General features: G+C 43.0%; 1 protein-coding gene across 1 annotated transcript; it reads left to right on the top strand.

Annotated features, from left to right (window-relative positions):
- The first annotated feature begins 1,999 nt into the window (after positions 1 to 1,999).
- On the top strand, positions 2,000 to 15,372 carry ERICH5 (glutamate rich 5). The gene is made up of 4 exons (XM_077351829.1): positions 2,000 to 2,504; positions 9,477 to 9,971; positions 11,151 to 11,258; positions 14,144 to 15,372. Exons 1-4 carry the CDS (start codon positions 2,414 to 2,416, stop codon positions 14,164 to 14,166), a joined length of 717 nt encoding a protein of 238 aa, XP_077207944.1. The 5' UTR covers positions 2,000 to 2,413; the 3' UTR covers positions 14,167 to 15,372.
- The last annotated feature ends 1,060 nt before the right edge of the window (positions 15,373 to 16,432 follow it).

The following is a 16,432-nucleotide window of genomic DNA, read 5'->3' as shown; positions in this document are numbered from 1 at the left end:
GTATGAAGTAGCTACATTTGCTTACTGGTTATTTTTCTCCGGATAATATTACCATTTCATAAGATAATCCTGGGAGTGAAAAAGACAGGAACAAATTTGGATGAGGATACTTTCCTTTGGTATGTCTTCTCAATGTGATAACCTATTGGTGTTCATTAGCATCCAGGGGAAAAATAGTCAGATTGAACATATTAAAGTTTTGTGCCAGGTCCAGCTTACTCAGAATAGGTCCTGTGTTTGTGTAGGTTTGAAAACATACAAAGTTGCCTTCTAGCACACCTGACCATTGATCCGTTTGGGTGGTCATTGGCTAGCAATGACTCGGGTCTAAACCCTGGTTTCCTGGGCCAGGTGGAGGTCTCAGCATCTTTGCCCTGTTGTTGGCCATCCAGAGGAACTGTGTGAGACAGGATAGACTAGATGGACAATTGACCCAATATACATTGATACAATCTAGTCTTATAACCTACCACCTTTCCCACTCTGGCCACTGCCACCACCTCTCCTGTGATGCTGAGCTCCTCGGCGCCACCTCGGTAAGCTCCAAGGCGGTGCGGAGGAGGCCAGAGGCATACTGCCACCTCTCCATGCCCCCTACAGCGAGAGTGACGGTGGCGTGAGCGCATGAGCACTGCCACGTGAATGTGTATGAGCACACACAACGATGAGACCCCACCCCTGCAGTAAGGGTCACGGAGTGGTGGCGGTTGAGAACCACTGTCCTAATGGCTTCTGAGATAACTCAATAGTTGTAAACGGTAACAATACAGTGGTGATAATAGAACAGTAGAACAATGGTGAGAACAGTAATTTTACAGCATACTGACGGCCCATCGGTTGGATGGTGGTTTTCATAGAAAGCAGGCTTGGGGGCCAATGGAAGATGATTTGTTCAGGTTGACCTCAACCAAATGCCTGGCAGAGGAGCTCCCTTTTGCAGGCCCTGTGAAATTGTTCTGGGAGTTCGTTCCACCAGGTTGGGGCCAGGATGAAGAAAGCTCTGGCTCTGGTTGAGGTCAAGCGAGCTTCCTTAGGGCCAGGGATCCACCAAGTAGTTGGAAGTAGTAGAGCGTAAAGCTCTTTGAGGGGTGTAGGCAGAAAGGTGGTTCCTCAGATACTTTGGGCCCAGACTACATACGGCCTTAAAGGTGATTACCAGAACCTTAAGCCTGATCCGGAATTCGACTGGAAGCCAGCATAGCTGTTGGAGAATAGGCCAAATGTGGGCCCTCCACGGTGTTGCTTTGAGGAACCTGGCGCATTCTGGGCCAGCTGTATTTTCCGAATCAAGGTTAAGGGCAGGCCTGCATAGAGCGAGTCCAGTCTAATGGAAGGTTATTCACCAAGCAATTTTATTTAGCTCCATGAGATGTTTAACAATGTATGTTCCCATACATTGAGCCTCCCCTGATAGAAGCTGTGAATTCACACAAGTAATGGAAGCTAATGGCCTAATCTAAATGGCAGCACAAACACAATTTTGTGTTAGTCTTCGTTTTAGACTGTGCATCTGTATGCATGGTAACTTTTACTTGTAAAATCTCTCCAAGCACCCTTCTGTAATTTGCTGTGGCAGCACTATTAAAGTTTTTTTTTTAAAGTCTTTCAAGGATTGGCAGTCTTCAAGCAAAGGTTGGATACACACTTTTCTTGGATGCTTTAGGATGCTTAGGGCTGATCCTGCGTTGAGCAGGGGGTTGGACTAGATGGCCTGTATGGCCCCTTCCAACTCTATGATTCTTTGATTACTTTGTCTATATTGTTAAAAGTTATATTGTTTAAAGTTAAGCCTTGCCTATGCGTTTTGTGTGGCAAAAAGAGGCTGTTACCGTTTTACACACACTTGTTGGCCACCAGTTCACTTCATGGCAATCCATCAGTGTGTTGCGAACACCACCGTTATTGCCCCATCTGTTGTGAAAGAGCTAGAATCACGGAGCCATAGATTCTAAACTTTTATTACTGGCGTCAAGGTGGGCAAGGAAGCCCCCCGGCAACCCGTGGCGGTGGGCGGGCGCCCGGGGCGACCGTCCAGCCACCTGCCCTCTCGGCGAGCGCCCCCCGCCCCAGCGTCCCTCCGCGCGCGCCTCGGACCACCCCTGCCGCGCCTGCGCCGGACGCAAAGAATGCCCAAAGTTTGCCGTGGAACCTCCCGGGCTCCCCCGGACCGCGCCGTTCTTATGGCAACAGAGCGCCGGCGGTAAACATTCCAGCGCGAGCCTGGGAGGCGCGAGAGGTCCCGTGGCACGCGCAGCCCGGCGGGGGCTCGCCTGCCTGCCTTCTCTCGGCGCCGGCCAGGAGGCACCTGCGCGCATTCGCCTGGCCGGAGCCGGAGGGGGAAGTTGGCGCGCTCGCCGAGGAAGGAGACGCGCGTCTGCTCCAGCCCGGAGCGCCGGTTTGGCCCCGCGTCGCCATGGGGTGCTCGAGCAGCGCTCAGACCCAGGTCAAGGACGGCAGCCGGCCGAGCCCCATGGCCCCCGGCACCAACGGGCTGCAGAAGTGCGGTGAGCGCCCTCCTCGCCGGGGCTCTTCTTCTTCTTCCGAGGAGGAGGGGGAGAGGCAGTAGCGGCCCCCCACACGGGCATGCCATGCCACTAAGTAGGACTAAAGGGAGAAGGGGGCCCCCGTTAGCTTATGTTCTTAAAGCCCGCCTCTGAGGCCGGCTCGCGTGGCTCTCCCTCCAATTCACAGCAGCCCTGCGAGGTGGGACGAGAATGACTGGCTCAAATTCACCTTTAAGTTTCATGGCGGGACTCCTGAGAGTCCAAACCCGCCACTTAACCGCCTTGACTTTCCTTCCCTAGGGTGGGAAGGGCTTCTATATCTCGGGATGGAGGCGAGCGAGGCCTTGCAGGGGCTGCTTCGGTCGCCCCTGAGGGAAATTCCGTTCCGCACAGAGCTCTGACGTGCAGTGGAGCCCTTTGGCAGCTGCTTGCCCTGCTTCTTGATTGATTCCTCCTGACCTTCTCCTCCTGGTCCTGGGACACGCTCTGGTCCGCTCCTTCGGACCACAAGCTGCTGCCGGTGCAAAGTTTTTTTGGTTTTTGTTCCTTCGTACCCCTCCAAGCCTAGTATTTCGCTGACTTATGGGAAAGAGGGGAAAGGTCCAGGCTTCTGAAACATTCAGCTTGATCCCAGGCAGCAAGTCCCTGGTGGTACTCTCTTCAGAATATCTGTGCATTACGCCGAAGACATTTGTTACTGCATGCAGGTGTTTTTTTTGGGGGGGGGGATAGTTTAACCTCTAAACTTAAATGCTAAACTCTGTTGCTGGAGTTTATGTTAGTCAATTGAACCCGTCCTTCCAAAATAATTCTGAGCTCAACCTGAAAATGTAGAATCGCTCTTCTGAATTAATGTCCCCCGGCTTCCATGAGATTATGATGTGCTTTCGTCTGCAAACTTTTAAAATGATGCCACAGGAAATTGAAGAATGCAACACGATGCGGCTTTTGCATGCCGGATCTCAAAATGGCTCCTGTCCCACATTTCAGTTGCTGGTGATATTTAGAATAGTTTCCCTCCGTGTCCCCCACCATAGTTCCTGCTGTTATTACAGATGTAGATGCCTTGTGTCATGAAATGGCCAAGGCAGTGTTTCCTACCTATTACTTTTTGATTCTATCGGTTTTCCAGTGGAGCTGAGGACAATATAAATGGTGGCCCCCATATCTTTATTTTATCTTATGATATGAAGCTTATCCAGTGAGCTTAACGGGGCTTTGAACTGAGGCTTCTTCCTCTACAGTTCTGATGCTCCAATCCATTATACCACAAAGGCACTTGGACCATGGAGCAACTTTTGATGTCTTTGATCGTGTTGCTCTTTTAGTTTGCTTGTAGGGACTGGGAGTGGAGAATGTTGCTTTGTGCTCAGCCACACTCCTAAAAGGTGCTAACGGTTGATGGTTCAACTTCTCAGTAGTGATGTTGTAGAAGCTCTGGGGAGTCTTCTATTCTCCCACGTTTGCTAGCATTGACATGAAACTACTGATATATATTGTCTCAGGATTGGAGAGGCATGATAGGGTGATATGTCTTCTATATCCTGATGAAAGTTTAGTTGTATGGAATGTTTGGAATGATTCATGGACTGAATGAAGGTGAATAAACTAAAACCCAGTCCAGGTACGACAAAGGTCAGTTCCACACTGGTTGGTTGTTCCTGCTTTTGTGTTCATGGGAAGTGAGTTTTGTTCCTGCTCCCGCACGACATCGTGTGCTCTTGTGCATCTCATGGCTTCCCCCAAGTCCCTGAATATTTTAAAAAATATTTTGGAAAGATTGAAGCAAAACTAGGATGACAGGAAAGTCCAGATCTTTCCCAGTTTCGTTCACCATTTTCTGTGCTGCAGCTCCTCATGGCTGTCTTTCTTCCCATTTTGGGGGGATGTTTTTTTGTGTGTGGGGGGGTGTTAATGTAATTTGTCAGCTATCCATTAAAAAAACAACACCTGAATTGCACCCTCCCCCAGATGACAGCTGTAGGGGGCTGGTGCAGAGAGAATGTGGGGCCATTTGACATGTGCAGTTAATGGACAGCAGCAATGGCAATGGGGGGGGCTGTCTAAAAGTCACCAGAGTTGCTTCTACTGGAGGACACCCATTCAGAACATTGTGAACCATCTTTGCTTAGAAGAGGCCCCACTTACCTGGAAAAATAAGTTTTGCCAATATTTGCTCCTGAATTGCCAGGTGAGGATTGTGACTGGGGGTGGGGGAGCATCAGCTTTTGGACTCCCTTCTGGATCACAAGGGCTTCTTTCAGGCTGCATAACCTGGGTTTTTTGTCCAGGCATTGGCCAGACCTGAATCTACTTAGGTTCAGCCGCACTGCCAGATCATGTGCCTCCCAACCGGAGGTTAAAATAAAACAACACAATAGCTGACTTGATCCTGATAAAGCAACAATGTGTTTGTGTGATTCTTCTCTGTTTAATTTCTAATGATTTCAGTTCAGTGGAACATGTGCTGAGTGAAAAAAAAATGTCAGCAGTGCAAGATGATGCCGCATAAATATGTCAAAATATAGCCTCAGAGCCGACATTCTTTGATTTTTCTTTTATCTATAAGGAAGAATGGCAGATTTAAACATACAAAACTGTCAAATCATTAAGCTGTAGATGTAATGGTTAACAAAAGAAAAAGCGGGGAATGAGCAGCATTTATGGGGAGTATCAACAAACTGTTCTCCTCATACTTTTTGGACCTTCAAAGCTAGGAGAGAATGAAGGGTACTGCAGCTGTGGAGCTGCATATAATTTACTTTTAGAAAACCTTATGATCATTTTACTGGAAAACAGATATGTCAAACGCAATTGCAATATTGACATTTACCCTTAAGGTCTCTTTGCTCAGGACATTTCATGCACAATAAGGTACAGTTCATCTACTTGTCAGAATTAATTAGAGGTGAAAACTATGCTTAATTTGACAGCTCGTAGAGAGATCTTTTTCCTTCCCCACACCTCTAGCATGTTGAGGCCTGAAAGCAATATTTGCTCTACCTTCTTGCTTCTAAACTGGGGGGGAGGGTTAACATGATGTGAAATAGCTATAATTATTATCGGCAGGGAGTGTATAAAGCAACGGTCTAAATGTGCAAGTGAGCTAGCATGGTATTTTGGTTAGAATACCTGACTAGTATTGGAGTCCAAATTCCAACCACCCACTGTGGATGTTTGCTGGGTGAACTTGGGCCAGACTCATGAGAATAAAATGGAAGATGGAAGAATGACCTTGTAAGTCTCGGTAGGTTCCCACCAGGGAGAAAGAGAGGATATAAACATTGAAGTAACTACATATTGTTTCAGGTTAGAGTCAACATTATCCTTGGTAGAACGGCAGAATTTTAGAGTCCCTTGTGCCATAAATGACAGTCATTCACTTACAAAGTAAAAGAGTAAATTTCGGAACACTGGGGTGGGTAGGTTAAGCTTAATGGTGACTCTGGTCCTGGGGTAGACTTTTGCATACATGCTCACAGCTGTCCAAATTACAGCCTGTTTACTTTGTGCCATAGAAATCAATGGGAGATCTGAGCTTTGCCTGGGTTAAGTTTCTTGATCAAATTGCAGGGCACAAGTAGATGATGTATGAAAGATCTGTGGCCAGGCTGTCCTGTGGGTTGGTTTGTTTTAATAGTAAATGCAGCCATGGAGGAAACTGGTATGAACTATACCAAGATTATGTTGTCAGTGGAGGCCGCTCTCCTCTCTGTGGAATTACCCCCCACGTTGCTATTTGGCCTGTGCAGGATAACATTCCTCATTTGGGAAGTTTCACCGACTGTGTAATTACAATTGTGGGGGGGGAGCGTTGTATCTGAGGGAATGTGTGTGCACACCAAAGCTCCTACCTTGAATAAACCTTTGTTGGCCTTAAAGGTGGACTGGATTCTAAATTCGTTCTGCTGCTTCAGACCCAACATGGATACTCACTTGAATCTGCAATCTTAATTGTATTTATTGCTCAGTTATTTATGCCTTCCTGGCAACTAGCCCTTCCCCGCCTATACGTAACATTTGAGGAAATCTGTTTCAATGTATCTGAAAGCATTTGCATCTATATATGCCAAGTCTCTCAGTTCCTGTTTGTACCCCAAATTGAACTTTTGTGTGTGTGTATATTAACGGTTGTATTTGTATGCTAAAGTAGTGCCATCCACAGCTCTTATCAACCGTCTTAAGCTAATCTCAGCTATAATTACTGTTCTAACATCTTCTAACAAGCCCTTCTTGGTAACTAACCTCCCTTCTCTATCGGTAATGGTTGAGGAAATTCTCATTCACTGCATCGGAAGAAGTGTGCATGCACACAAAAGCTTACACTTTGAGTAAAACTTAGTTGGTGCCACTGGACTCAAACTTGTTCTGCTGCTTCATACCGACATGGCTGCCCATCTGAAGCATTCCTTACTTGGGGTAAAGATATACAAAGATAATTGCCTCTCCCCAGTGTTATAGCTGTGACCCAATTTCCCTGTTTCCTCAGGGCATGTTCCTGTTGCAGATGTTCAGAGTTTCATTAAGTTGAATTCACAGGAACTAGCTTTTATTACTTCTAGAACACTGCTTTTATTTCAACAAACTGATCCTGGCTTATTGGTAGATTCTTATTGACATACCTTCAAAGAAGGCTTCTGAACATTATTGAATAACTGGTTGAATAACTGGTCGGATGCCTGGGTATTCCTTCCACTACAGAAAATGTGGCCTCTTCGACCTAAGTTTGATGTAGCTCTACATAAGAACTTCTGTAACAGCAGTTGTGGGGATAGTTTCAGAGGGTAGCCATGTCAGTCTGCACTAAAGGTAAAGGTATCCCCTGTGCAAGCACTGGGTCATGTCAGACCGTTTTCATGGCAGACTCAATACGGGGTGGTTTGCCATTCCCTTCTCCAGTCATTACCGTTTACCCCCCAGCACGCTGGGTAGTCTGCACTAGAACAGCCCAATATCATTAGAGACCAAGATTTTTGGCGTATTAGCTATTAAGAGTCAAAGAGCCCTTCATCAGATATAAGTTGGAATGGAAATCTGATTCCTTATACCCCTGTCAGAAGGTTGAGTATTGCAAAGCAGTCATGGGGAAGTCTGCAATACACTTTTCCTCTCATTCCTACAGACCACTTAGGTTATTAAAGTGGTGTTATCAGGACTTTTTAAGCTGCCAATTTCTGAATATAATTTAAGAAAAATTAACAATTATGGCTAGGCTCTAGGATAGGGTTGCCGGGTCCTTCTTGGCATATGGTAAGGGATGGGGAGGCTTACCAGTAGAAAGATGGCCTAAGCCACATTTCTGGTGTCACACAGGAAGTGACATGATCACACCAGTGACTTCTGAGTGATGCTCTCGTATTTGGGCAAAAACTCTATGGTAAAACCAGAGTTCTTGTCCCAATGCTAGAATGTCACCTGGCATAATTATGTCACTTCCTATGCAAACCAAGCATTGTGGCCTACTTTCTACTGGTAAGTCCTCCCACTGGCCAGCTGATCAGTGGTTGGGGAGCAGGGCCTGATGGAGGGGATCCCCACTTCCACGAGGGGATGGGTATCTTGCACCCGTACAACAGGATATGGTTGAGGGGATGATACAGCATCCCTGCTGAAGTTTAGAGCAACTAAGTCTAATAAGCGCTTGTATGGGGACCATCTGATTGTCTGCGGCCCTCCAGATGTCCATGGACTACAATTCCCAGGAGCCCCCTGCCAGTGAATGCTGGAAGGGGGCTCCTGGGAATTGTAGTCCATGGACATCTGGAGGGCTGCAGTTTGACTACCCCTGGTCTTGAGTTTCCTGATGGAAGAGAAGCAGGACATAAACACAGTAATAAAAGAGAGGGCATCTTTAATAGCTTTGTTACTGGAGATGTTTGTTTCAGTTTCAGGTTATTGTTTTTGATAAAACCGTAGTAGCTTTATCTTGAAAGTCAGTGTTGTTACAAACTAGAATGAAAAACCATCTCTCTTTCATAAATACCTGCCGCGGGACTGGAAGAAAAAGCCAAAGAATTCCCATCTGTGTTGTCTTTGCTTGATGGGGCCAAATGCTACCCTGCAGTTAATAATTACAGTCATGAAAGCTTTCAGCACTTCCTGTGGCACCCATGTTGTAAGTTTCTTAGCAAGAAGATGGTGACAGTACAAATAGGGAAGAACGCAAAAAGAACTGAGCACGGGGTGAGGGTGGGCTTGCATGTGATCCTCACAGGAGTTTGCATCGGTACATTTCCACAACTGAGTTTGAAAGTACAGGAGGGTTGGGGTATGCCATAATGGAGATGTGAAATCTTTTATTTAAAAATATGTATGGACTTATTGGATCAACAAAGCAGTTTGGATATAATTCTGTTCAGAACACTGTCAAAAGAAACCAAACAAAAACAACCAGTAATAGTTGATGCAATCAGCAGGCTTTAAAAAACAAATTAGTCTGCAAAAGGAGATTTTTTTGTCCATGTACAAATGAACATTCATTTATGTTTTAAAAAGAAAACTCTGAAATAACATCAGACCCAGCTGGTACCTAAAGGACCAGAGAGAGGGAGCTTTGTATTCTTTATAAGAAATGTGTATAGTAATGCATATGTATGGGAATCTTTTCTAGTTAACATGCGCCACAGTAATTATAGCTATCAGGATTATAAAAAAATAATCCTGAAGCTGGTGGAGGTGTGGTATACCCCCCCCCCGCCAGTAGCATTTGCAATTCACCCATTCAGATGTGTACATAGAAGAGCAATGGTCATGTCAGCAGATATGTAGAAGCTGGGGTTAAAAATCTATCTAGTACTGGCAAGGGTAGGTATTTGGACTTGGATCATCCTGGATATTTTACCCACACACTCTATACCACCGTGCCATAAATAAAGGTACTGTGAATTCACTGCTGAACTTTCTCAGCAATAACTTTACTCTCTCCTCTTCTTTTCCTTCTTTAATGCATAATGAATGGTACTGCTACATCAGATGACAATTCACCCATCATTGATGAAAATGAAACCATACCTGACCAGACCAAACTTGGAGGGATGGATGAAGTGGATCTTGCATCTGATGGAACAAAATTAAGTGAGAATCTAATCCAAGAGAAGGCTGATGTTTTGCTTCCAGAAATAACCAAATGTACTCTTTCTGCCTGTCAAAGAGTAGACCCAGAAGGCACAGAACCTCCACCAGTGGCACCAGAAGAGAAGTTCAGCGGGAGCCAGCCTTTGGCTGCAGGCCATGTAGAAGCCAGTGAACCACACCTAGTGGAACTAACAGAAGGTGATGAGCCATATCCTGTCACAGAAGCTGCCAACGCCCAGCCTCCAGAAATCACACAGGACACTAAACCCGAGTTTGTCAAACCAACAGAGGGGAGCACACCTGAGCCTTTGGTGACAGCAGAGGAAAACTTTAATCTTATAACAGAAATGGTGAAGGAATTGCAGATAGAGGAAGAGGAACAGCTCATTGAGGGTAACCACTGTTATTACAGATTCAGAAGGTCGGGTTCTGAGCTCCATGCAAATTCCACTGAGCGCAGTGGACATGAGCATCTCAGGGCAGAATCTTGTCCAGTGAGTTTGGATTGTGTGCAGGATTTGTAAATAATGGAGTTATGAACGTTGTCTAGCAAGAAGTCAGAACTGTTAATAGTTCTGTTAGATGGGTGAGCTCACTGCTCAGTTTCCTTATATTACCATTTCAGGTACTTCCCCAAGCTGAGTAGATACTCGTTATGGTAATAACTATATAGTGGGAAACTTGTAGAGGAATAAACCGCGTGGCTCATTTATAGAACTTTCTTTAAGCTCATTTTGACAACTTCAAAATAACCTGGTCAGTTTCAAGATAGCCGAGTCAAAATACCCTGTTATTTTTTGGTATAATGAATTTAAAATACAACCTTATCAGATTCAGAAAGCCTGGTGTCACACTAATAGTACTTTATCTAGAATCTTAAATCTAGAGTCTAAAATCTGTCTTAAATCAATGGTCCTTCCTGTACAGCATCTGGAATCAAACTGTAAGATGAAGAATGCCTCTGAAAAGTATGAAAGTAATGATCACTCCCTGTTGTTGGACCTTAGAATTTGGAAAAGGATGTGGACTGACTCCAGACATAGTTTTATTTAAACCCACTGGCTGTTTGCCTTGATAATTATCCCCCCTAAAGATATCCTCTTGTTCCACTTGAATATAGTGTGGGTAGCAAGACCTCTGCAAAATACATGGGGTAGCAAACACAGTTGTGTTTATTTAGTGAAGTCATCCAAACTGATCAGATGCTTGAATGAAAGAGAATTCTGTTTACCTCAAGGTCCCTGTCTGACTGTGTTGGTTCACAAGCACAAAGTTCACATAATGGGTTGTAGCGATATGATCTCTACTAATGTGTGATTTTAAGTGCTTTTTTCTAAAAAGTCCAGAGACTCAAATAAGGAAGACAGCAGTACATTTAAGCCCTGGACAGTGAAAGATTTACTAATAAACACAGCAAATGCCTGCCCAGGCGCCGAATCTGTCCCTACAGTTTTCTCCCTTGCTGATGTTAAAGGAAAGCACAAGTCATGGCAGAACGTCATCCGTCGGGTGCTGCAGCATTCAATACTTGTTCAGTGTTCCCTGACTCGATCTCTATGGTTACTGTTCCAGGTGAGATGGGAGAAAAGGTGGAAACTGAGATGCACTCTGAGATAGTAAGTGAGGGCTCTGAAACAAAAGAAGAAGAAACAGGAGAAGCTACAGCAGCAACAGAGATAGGTATGTTGACAGAGAAGTGAAAGGCTAAATATTAGGAGCTCTACAAGCTGTATTGGTATTTATAACCTTTTTGTTAGCAACTCCGTAGTTGCTACTCCCGTTTAAACACAGGAGATGTTTAAACAGCATCCTGCAAAGGATTTCCTTGTTGCTTGCATATTTATTTATTTATATTATATTTATTTAATTCATTCATACCCTATTTTCCTCCCCGATAGAGACCAGTGTAGCTTTTATCATTCTCCTCTCCTCGGTTTTATCCTCACAACAACCCCATGAGGTAGGTTAGGCTAACAGAGTGTAACTGGCTCAAGCTCATCCAGCAAGCTTCCATGGCACAAGTGGGGATTCAAACCTGGATCTTTTATGCACATATTGGATAATGCACTTTCATTGTGCTTTTGCAGCTGGATTGTCCTGTGTGGAATAAGATAATCTACTTCAAAAGTGCATTGAAAGTGCATTATCCAACGTGTGCATAATGGGCCCTGGGTTTCCCAGATATTAGTAGTCTAGTAACTGGTGACTAGTAACCCAGATACTAGTGACACTAGTAACTACTACAACACACCAGCTTGGTTTCCTTTGAATAATGGCCAACACTAGGTGTTATAGCAGGAGACTGCCCTAAACTGCACTCAGAGTGGGGTGGAGTGGGTTGTAGATCATATTTGCACAACAAAAGAAGTATGGGGTTGAGTGCTTCCCATTTTGTGTGACTGGGATGATCCAGGCTTAACACAACACCAAAAAGGGAAACAAAATCCAACCTAACTCAACAAGTTATGAACCCGAAGGTTGGTCCACAAGGATGATTTTAAAATGCAAATGTTAATTACAAGAGAGTGCACACGTTAAAAATCAAGAACATCGCTAAATCACAATTGTATACTGTATATCACATGGAACTGAGACCAAACGCATTTTGACCCAAAGGGTTGATTCAAAGAGTTGATTCAAAGGGTCTTTCTCAGTGGTCAAGTTACTTCAAAACACATGAATACAGAACATTTTATGGCTTGCTGAGTGGTGCTCCAACTAATGGTGCTGCTCCAACTAATCTATGTAATATTTAAAATGTCTGGTTTGGAGCCCACTGTTTAAAATATCATTCCAAAGGCCACCTCTCTCTGCATTTGCCCAGCTCTCATTCAACAGGGCATTCTCATGTGTCGTGTCAGAAAAGGCATTGTCCACTTGACCACTGAAGAAGACCCCTTGGGTCAAAACGCATTTGGTCTCAGTTCCATGTGTAGCTGTGAAATGATATATAGTATACAGTTGTGATTTAGCTATGTTTTTAATTTTTAATGTGTGCACTCTCTTGTAATAAATATTTTCATTTAAAAAATATCCTTGTAGCTCACCTTTTGTGTTCCTAACAAAGTGGTCCAGGCTTAAACACTGCTCCACAGATGTTGTTCCTGCACCTAGTTTGTTCCCAGGTTCCCCATAGTAGATAAGCCTTGCTGAAAAGTATTTTTTTAAGGACGTAGCCTTGGAAAATAAGAAGCTTAATCAAACATGTCTAATCCCATAGTTACTGTTTGCCAAACATATTTTATTACTGCGGAGGGTTTGGGATTCCCCCACCCCTACTCTGCATCTTTTGTTGTCATCTCATTTTGACAGTGAGGACTCTGATATGGGTAGATCTTTGGGAGCTCATTTTCCTGGCCGTGCAGAGGACAAAGCAAAGTACAGGCTGACGAGGGACAAAAAGAACTGATGAAAAGGAGAGCAAAAGGGTTCATCACTCACGCAAGATCTAAAATTACACCCAAAGCACAGTTCTTTAATTTCCGTCACTCACTCACTCTTGATGGGAGATATTTCCTTTCTGTGAAACTGAAGGCCCCCATCTTAACTATGTTGGAAACTAATATCTGGGATTAAACCCCAAGTAGCAGGAGAATGCTCAGTTTAGAATGCTCAAGACATTCTTACCAACAAGACTGAGTGGGTATTCTTTTAACTCAGGGCTGTATTTTTCTAGAACCCTGCATTCTCCCAGTGGGATCCTTTTACAAGTTACAACCAGGGCCGTATTTACATGAAAAGTGGCCCTAGGCTATTCCACTTATGTGGTCCTTTCACCTCCCATTTTTAAGTTAGTAATTTACATGAGAAATAATAAAATAATAAAATACATCATTACTGTGATATATATCAATATGCTAAATTAAACATGTTGTGATTGGTACTAGCCTTTATAAAACATGTGGAATATAGGCCCCTCTTGATCTTGAGGCGCTAGGCTGAAGCCTAGTTAGCCTATAGGGAAATCTGGCCCTGGTTACAACTATAAACATCACAATCTCAATCTATTGATATATTTATGTAGGATAGCATGGCTCACCAGAAATCTGTTGGATTAACTGCAGCCCTGTTAAGACACTCAAAATTGCACATCGCTAGTGGAATCGTTCTGGCTGGGTAAATTCCTGATTCCCTCTATAGGGCACATGTTTTTTGAATGCTTAGGGTATAAGAAGAAAGTTTCCTTTTTACATTGCAGAGGAAAACTCCTTTTAGAAGATTCGGTCCAGTTCAAAAACCAGTTTATGTTTGTTTTTTCTTCTTCGTACTTCAGAATTGCCTTTGCTGTTATGTTAGAAATCACTGTAAATGCTTTATCTTTTTGAATTATAATGGAAGTGTCTTATTAAGAAAGAATTGTACATTCTAGTTGTGATCTTATTCTTCCAGTTAATTGTACTTGTTGTTTTAATAAGCATATAATAAGCTTATTGTGTCAATGACACTGGACACAATGCAAAAATATTGGGACAGGCAACAGTTCCTTGAAATTTATCTTCATTTCAAAGCTCTTTTCCTAAAATGCATTATATAAAAGTCCTTATTGAATTCTTTTAATATTACAGAAGCTACTAATAATGAAGAGTGAATCATGGTTTCTGCATGGACTTCGTTTAGGTACTCAAGTAACCATTACTCCACTTTGAGAAAAATCTGGATTTTATAAAAACTTTCACAGACTTGCCATGAGAACTTGAGAGTAGGGGAGAAAGGATTTAATTTTGGGAAGTCAAGTTGCCAAGACACCACTGAAGAATTGCAATGTTAAACCTTCACAGGTTTGCCATATAGGGCCTTCTGTACATTTCATTTGAGTAGTATTCTATGTTGCAATGCAATTGCTTAACTAAAATAGGCGAGTAATTACAGAAGAGGTTGCGTGCATTTTAAAATCATATGACTTCCCTCAGCCCTCAGTGTTCTAAACTGGGATAAAATGACTTCGGTTCTAATGTGCTCTTACAGTCACAATCTGTTTGCTGTACTAGAACGATTCATGTGTGAAGCTTCAATGATTCATATGTTTACAGTAGCTAGGGCTTAATATTGCTTCTCTAGTGTAATATTGGCAGATGCATCAATTTTGAAAATGGGAAGAACTAGCCATCTTCAACAGTTAAGAGCTTCAGCACTTCTGTACATTTTAAAAAGAGATGATTTAGATGATTTATTTAGCACAGCAATTAAACTTGCTTGGTCACTATTATAATGCGGTGATAATGCTTTTTTAAAGTAATATATTTTAATAAATAGCACACATATAATTTAAGGCTCAATACTGCATTTTACAGTCTACAGTATTTACTTTTTACAGAACTAAAAATTGCAACCAAATAAAACTAAGCTGTTCCTTGTGTGCAGTAAGTGTGCCTTTCTGGGACACTTTCTAGACTAGGTTTTCCCTCCACATAGACTTGTGGATTTTATTTGCTCAGCTGTGTATGAAAAGATCCTTCCTTAGTCAAAAATCTTAAAAGTGCATACTGTAAATGAGAGGTCAGTGTCACATTTTTAAAGAAAACTGGGCTGTTGTTCACCACGTGCCTTTATTAGTTGCCCAGTTTGAAGAAGCCTTGAGGAGAGTTGATCATCTCCATATGGGGTCTGGAGCAGGAACCTTTTAATCCAGGCCAGTGACGTACTATGTAGGACTCACGTTAGATATGCATTGATCAACATTCAGATGTTCAATATGGTTTTTGTGCCTTTGGAAGTAGTCTTCAGCAGTCTTCATTTTGCAAGTCGAGACCCCGATCTGAAAACGCTGACAAATAAATTGCTGTAATGGATGAAACTTGTGTGATTGTTCTTCTTCTGAAACTATCTCAACATGGTATTGACTGGGCTATTGTTTTGGAATCTCTTGTGACAATCTGAGAACCAACCATCCAGCTGGAAAGATCTGTAGTTTTTACATAACAGCACATGCTGTTTGCTGGATTGCTTGTTTCCTTGTTTGAAAGCATGGTGACTGTACATGCCAACATACATATATTTGGAGGCCTAAAACAAAGTTCATCATGAAATAACTTAATAGGTATAAATAGAGAACTGGAAACAAACAGTTTGTCCATATGGGAGGCAGTGCTGGTGAATCTTTTGAAGGAAATATCCATTGCTGTATCTGTAAGTTTGATGTTGTCCATTAAGTTTAGAGACAGGGTAAGTCCATTGTTATCTGGCCAATGTTTAAAAAAAGAAAAAGAGCTTTCAATACAAAAAAAAATGTTTGTGGTCCCGTAGAATCCTAATTTTAAACTAGTTTTTGATGAATTGACTGAATCATAGAGGCCATGGCCCTCAGTTTGCAAAACCTGAGCCAGCCTATCAACAGTATCCTCTGAAGGTTATGAATTCACAGGGTCATCAGAAGTTGGAAGCAACTTGATGGCATCTTAACACACATGAAAAGTGTCTAGGTTCGGATTGAGTTGTCGTCATAGGCACTTCTAGAGATCAGTTAGTTGCCACCTGGTTTACAAGTAGGTAAGTGTACTGCTTGGAAAACGTTATCTTGGTAATAAGCTCTTTACCCAACCACCTCCTATATTTAGAAGCGCAAGTTTAATGTACAATGATTTTTTCTTCGTTCACTCACATGGGAATTGTCAACAAGATGCATATAAGTTACATTTGCTCTCCTGTGTACTGAGTTATTAGATCATCTGTTCCAGTGTTGTCTACTTGATTGTCAGCAACTCGATGGGTTTTGTGCAGAGAAAGGACTTTTCTAGACTGTCCCTGAAAGAGGAATTCAACACACAGTCTTCTGCAAGCAAAAATATGTGTTCTACCACTAAGCCAGGACTCTTCTAAACCAGGGGTAGTCAACCTGTGGTCCTCCAGATGTTCAT

Source organism: Paroedura picta, chromosome 9, assembly GCF_049243985.1.
Source record: "Paroedura picta isolate Pp20150507F chromosome 9, Ppicta_v3.0, whole genome shotgun sequence".
NCBI lineage: Eukaryota > Metazoa > Chordata > Lepidosauria > Squamata > Gekkonidae > Paroedura > Paroedura picta.
The sequence above is the reverse complement of the archived record's forward strand: the minus strand, read 5'-3'. Positions and strand labels throughout refer to the sequence as shown.

What these genes read in the sequence shown, in the direction of transcription:
- ERICH5 (XM_077351829.1), top strand. Translation starts at nt 2,414, where the DNA reads ATGGGGTGCTCGAGCAGCGCTCAGACCCAGGTCAAGGACGGCAGCCGG. An exon ending in CAACGGGCTGCAGAAGTGCG is followed by an intron (nt 2,505 to 9,476) that starts GTGAGCGCCCTC and finishes CTGCTACATCAG; the next exon opens with ATGACAATTCACCCATCATT. An exon ending in TACAGCAGCAACAGAGATAG is followed by an intron (nt 11,259 to 14,143) that starts GTATGTTGACAG and finishes TTAATATTACAG; the next exon opens with AAGCTACTAATAATGAAGAG.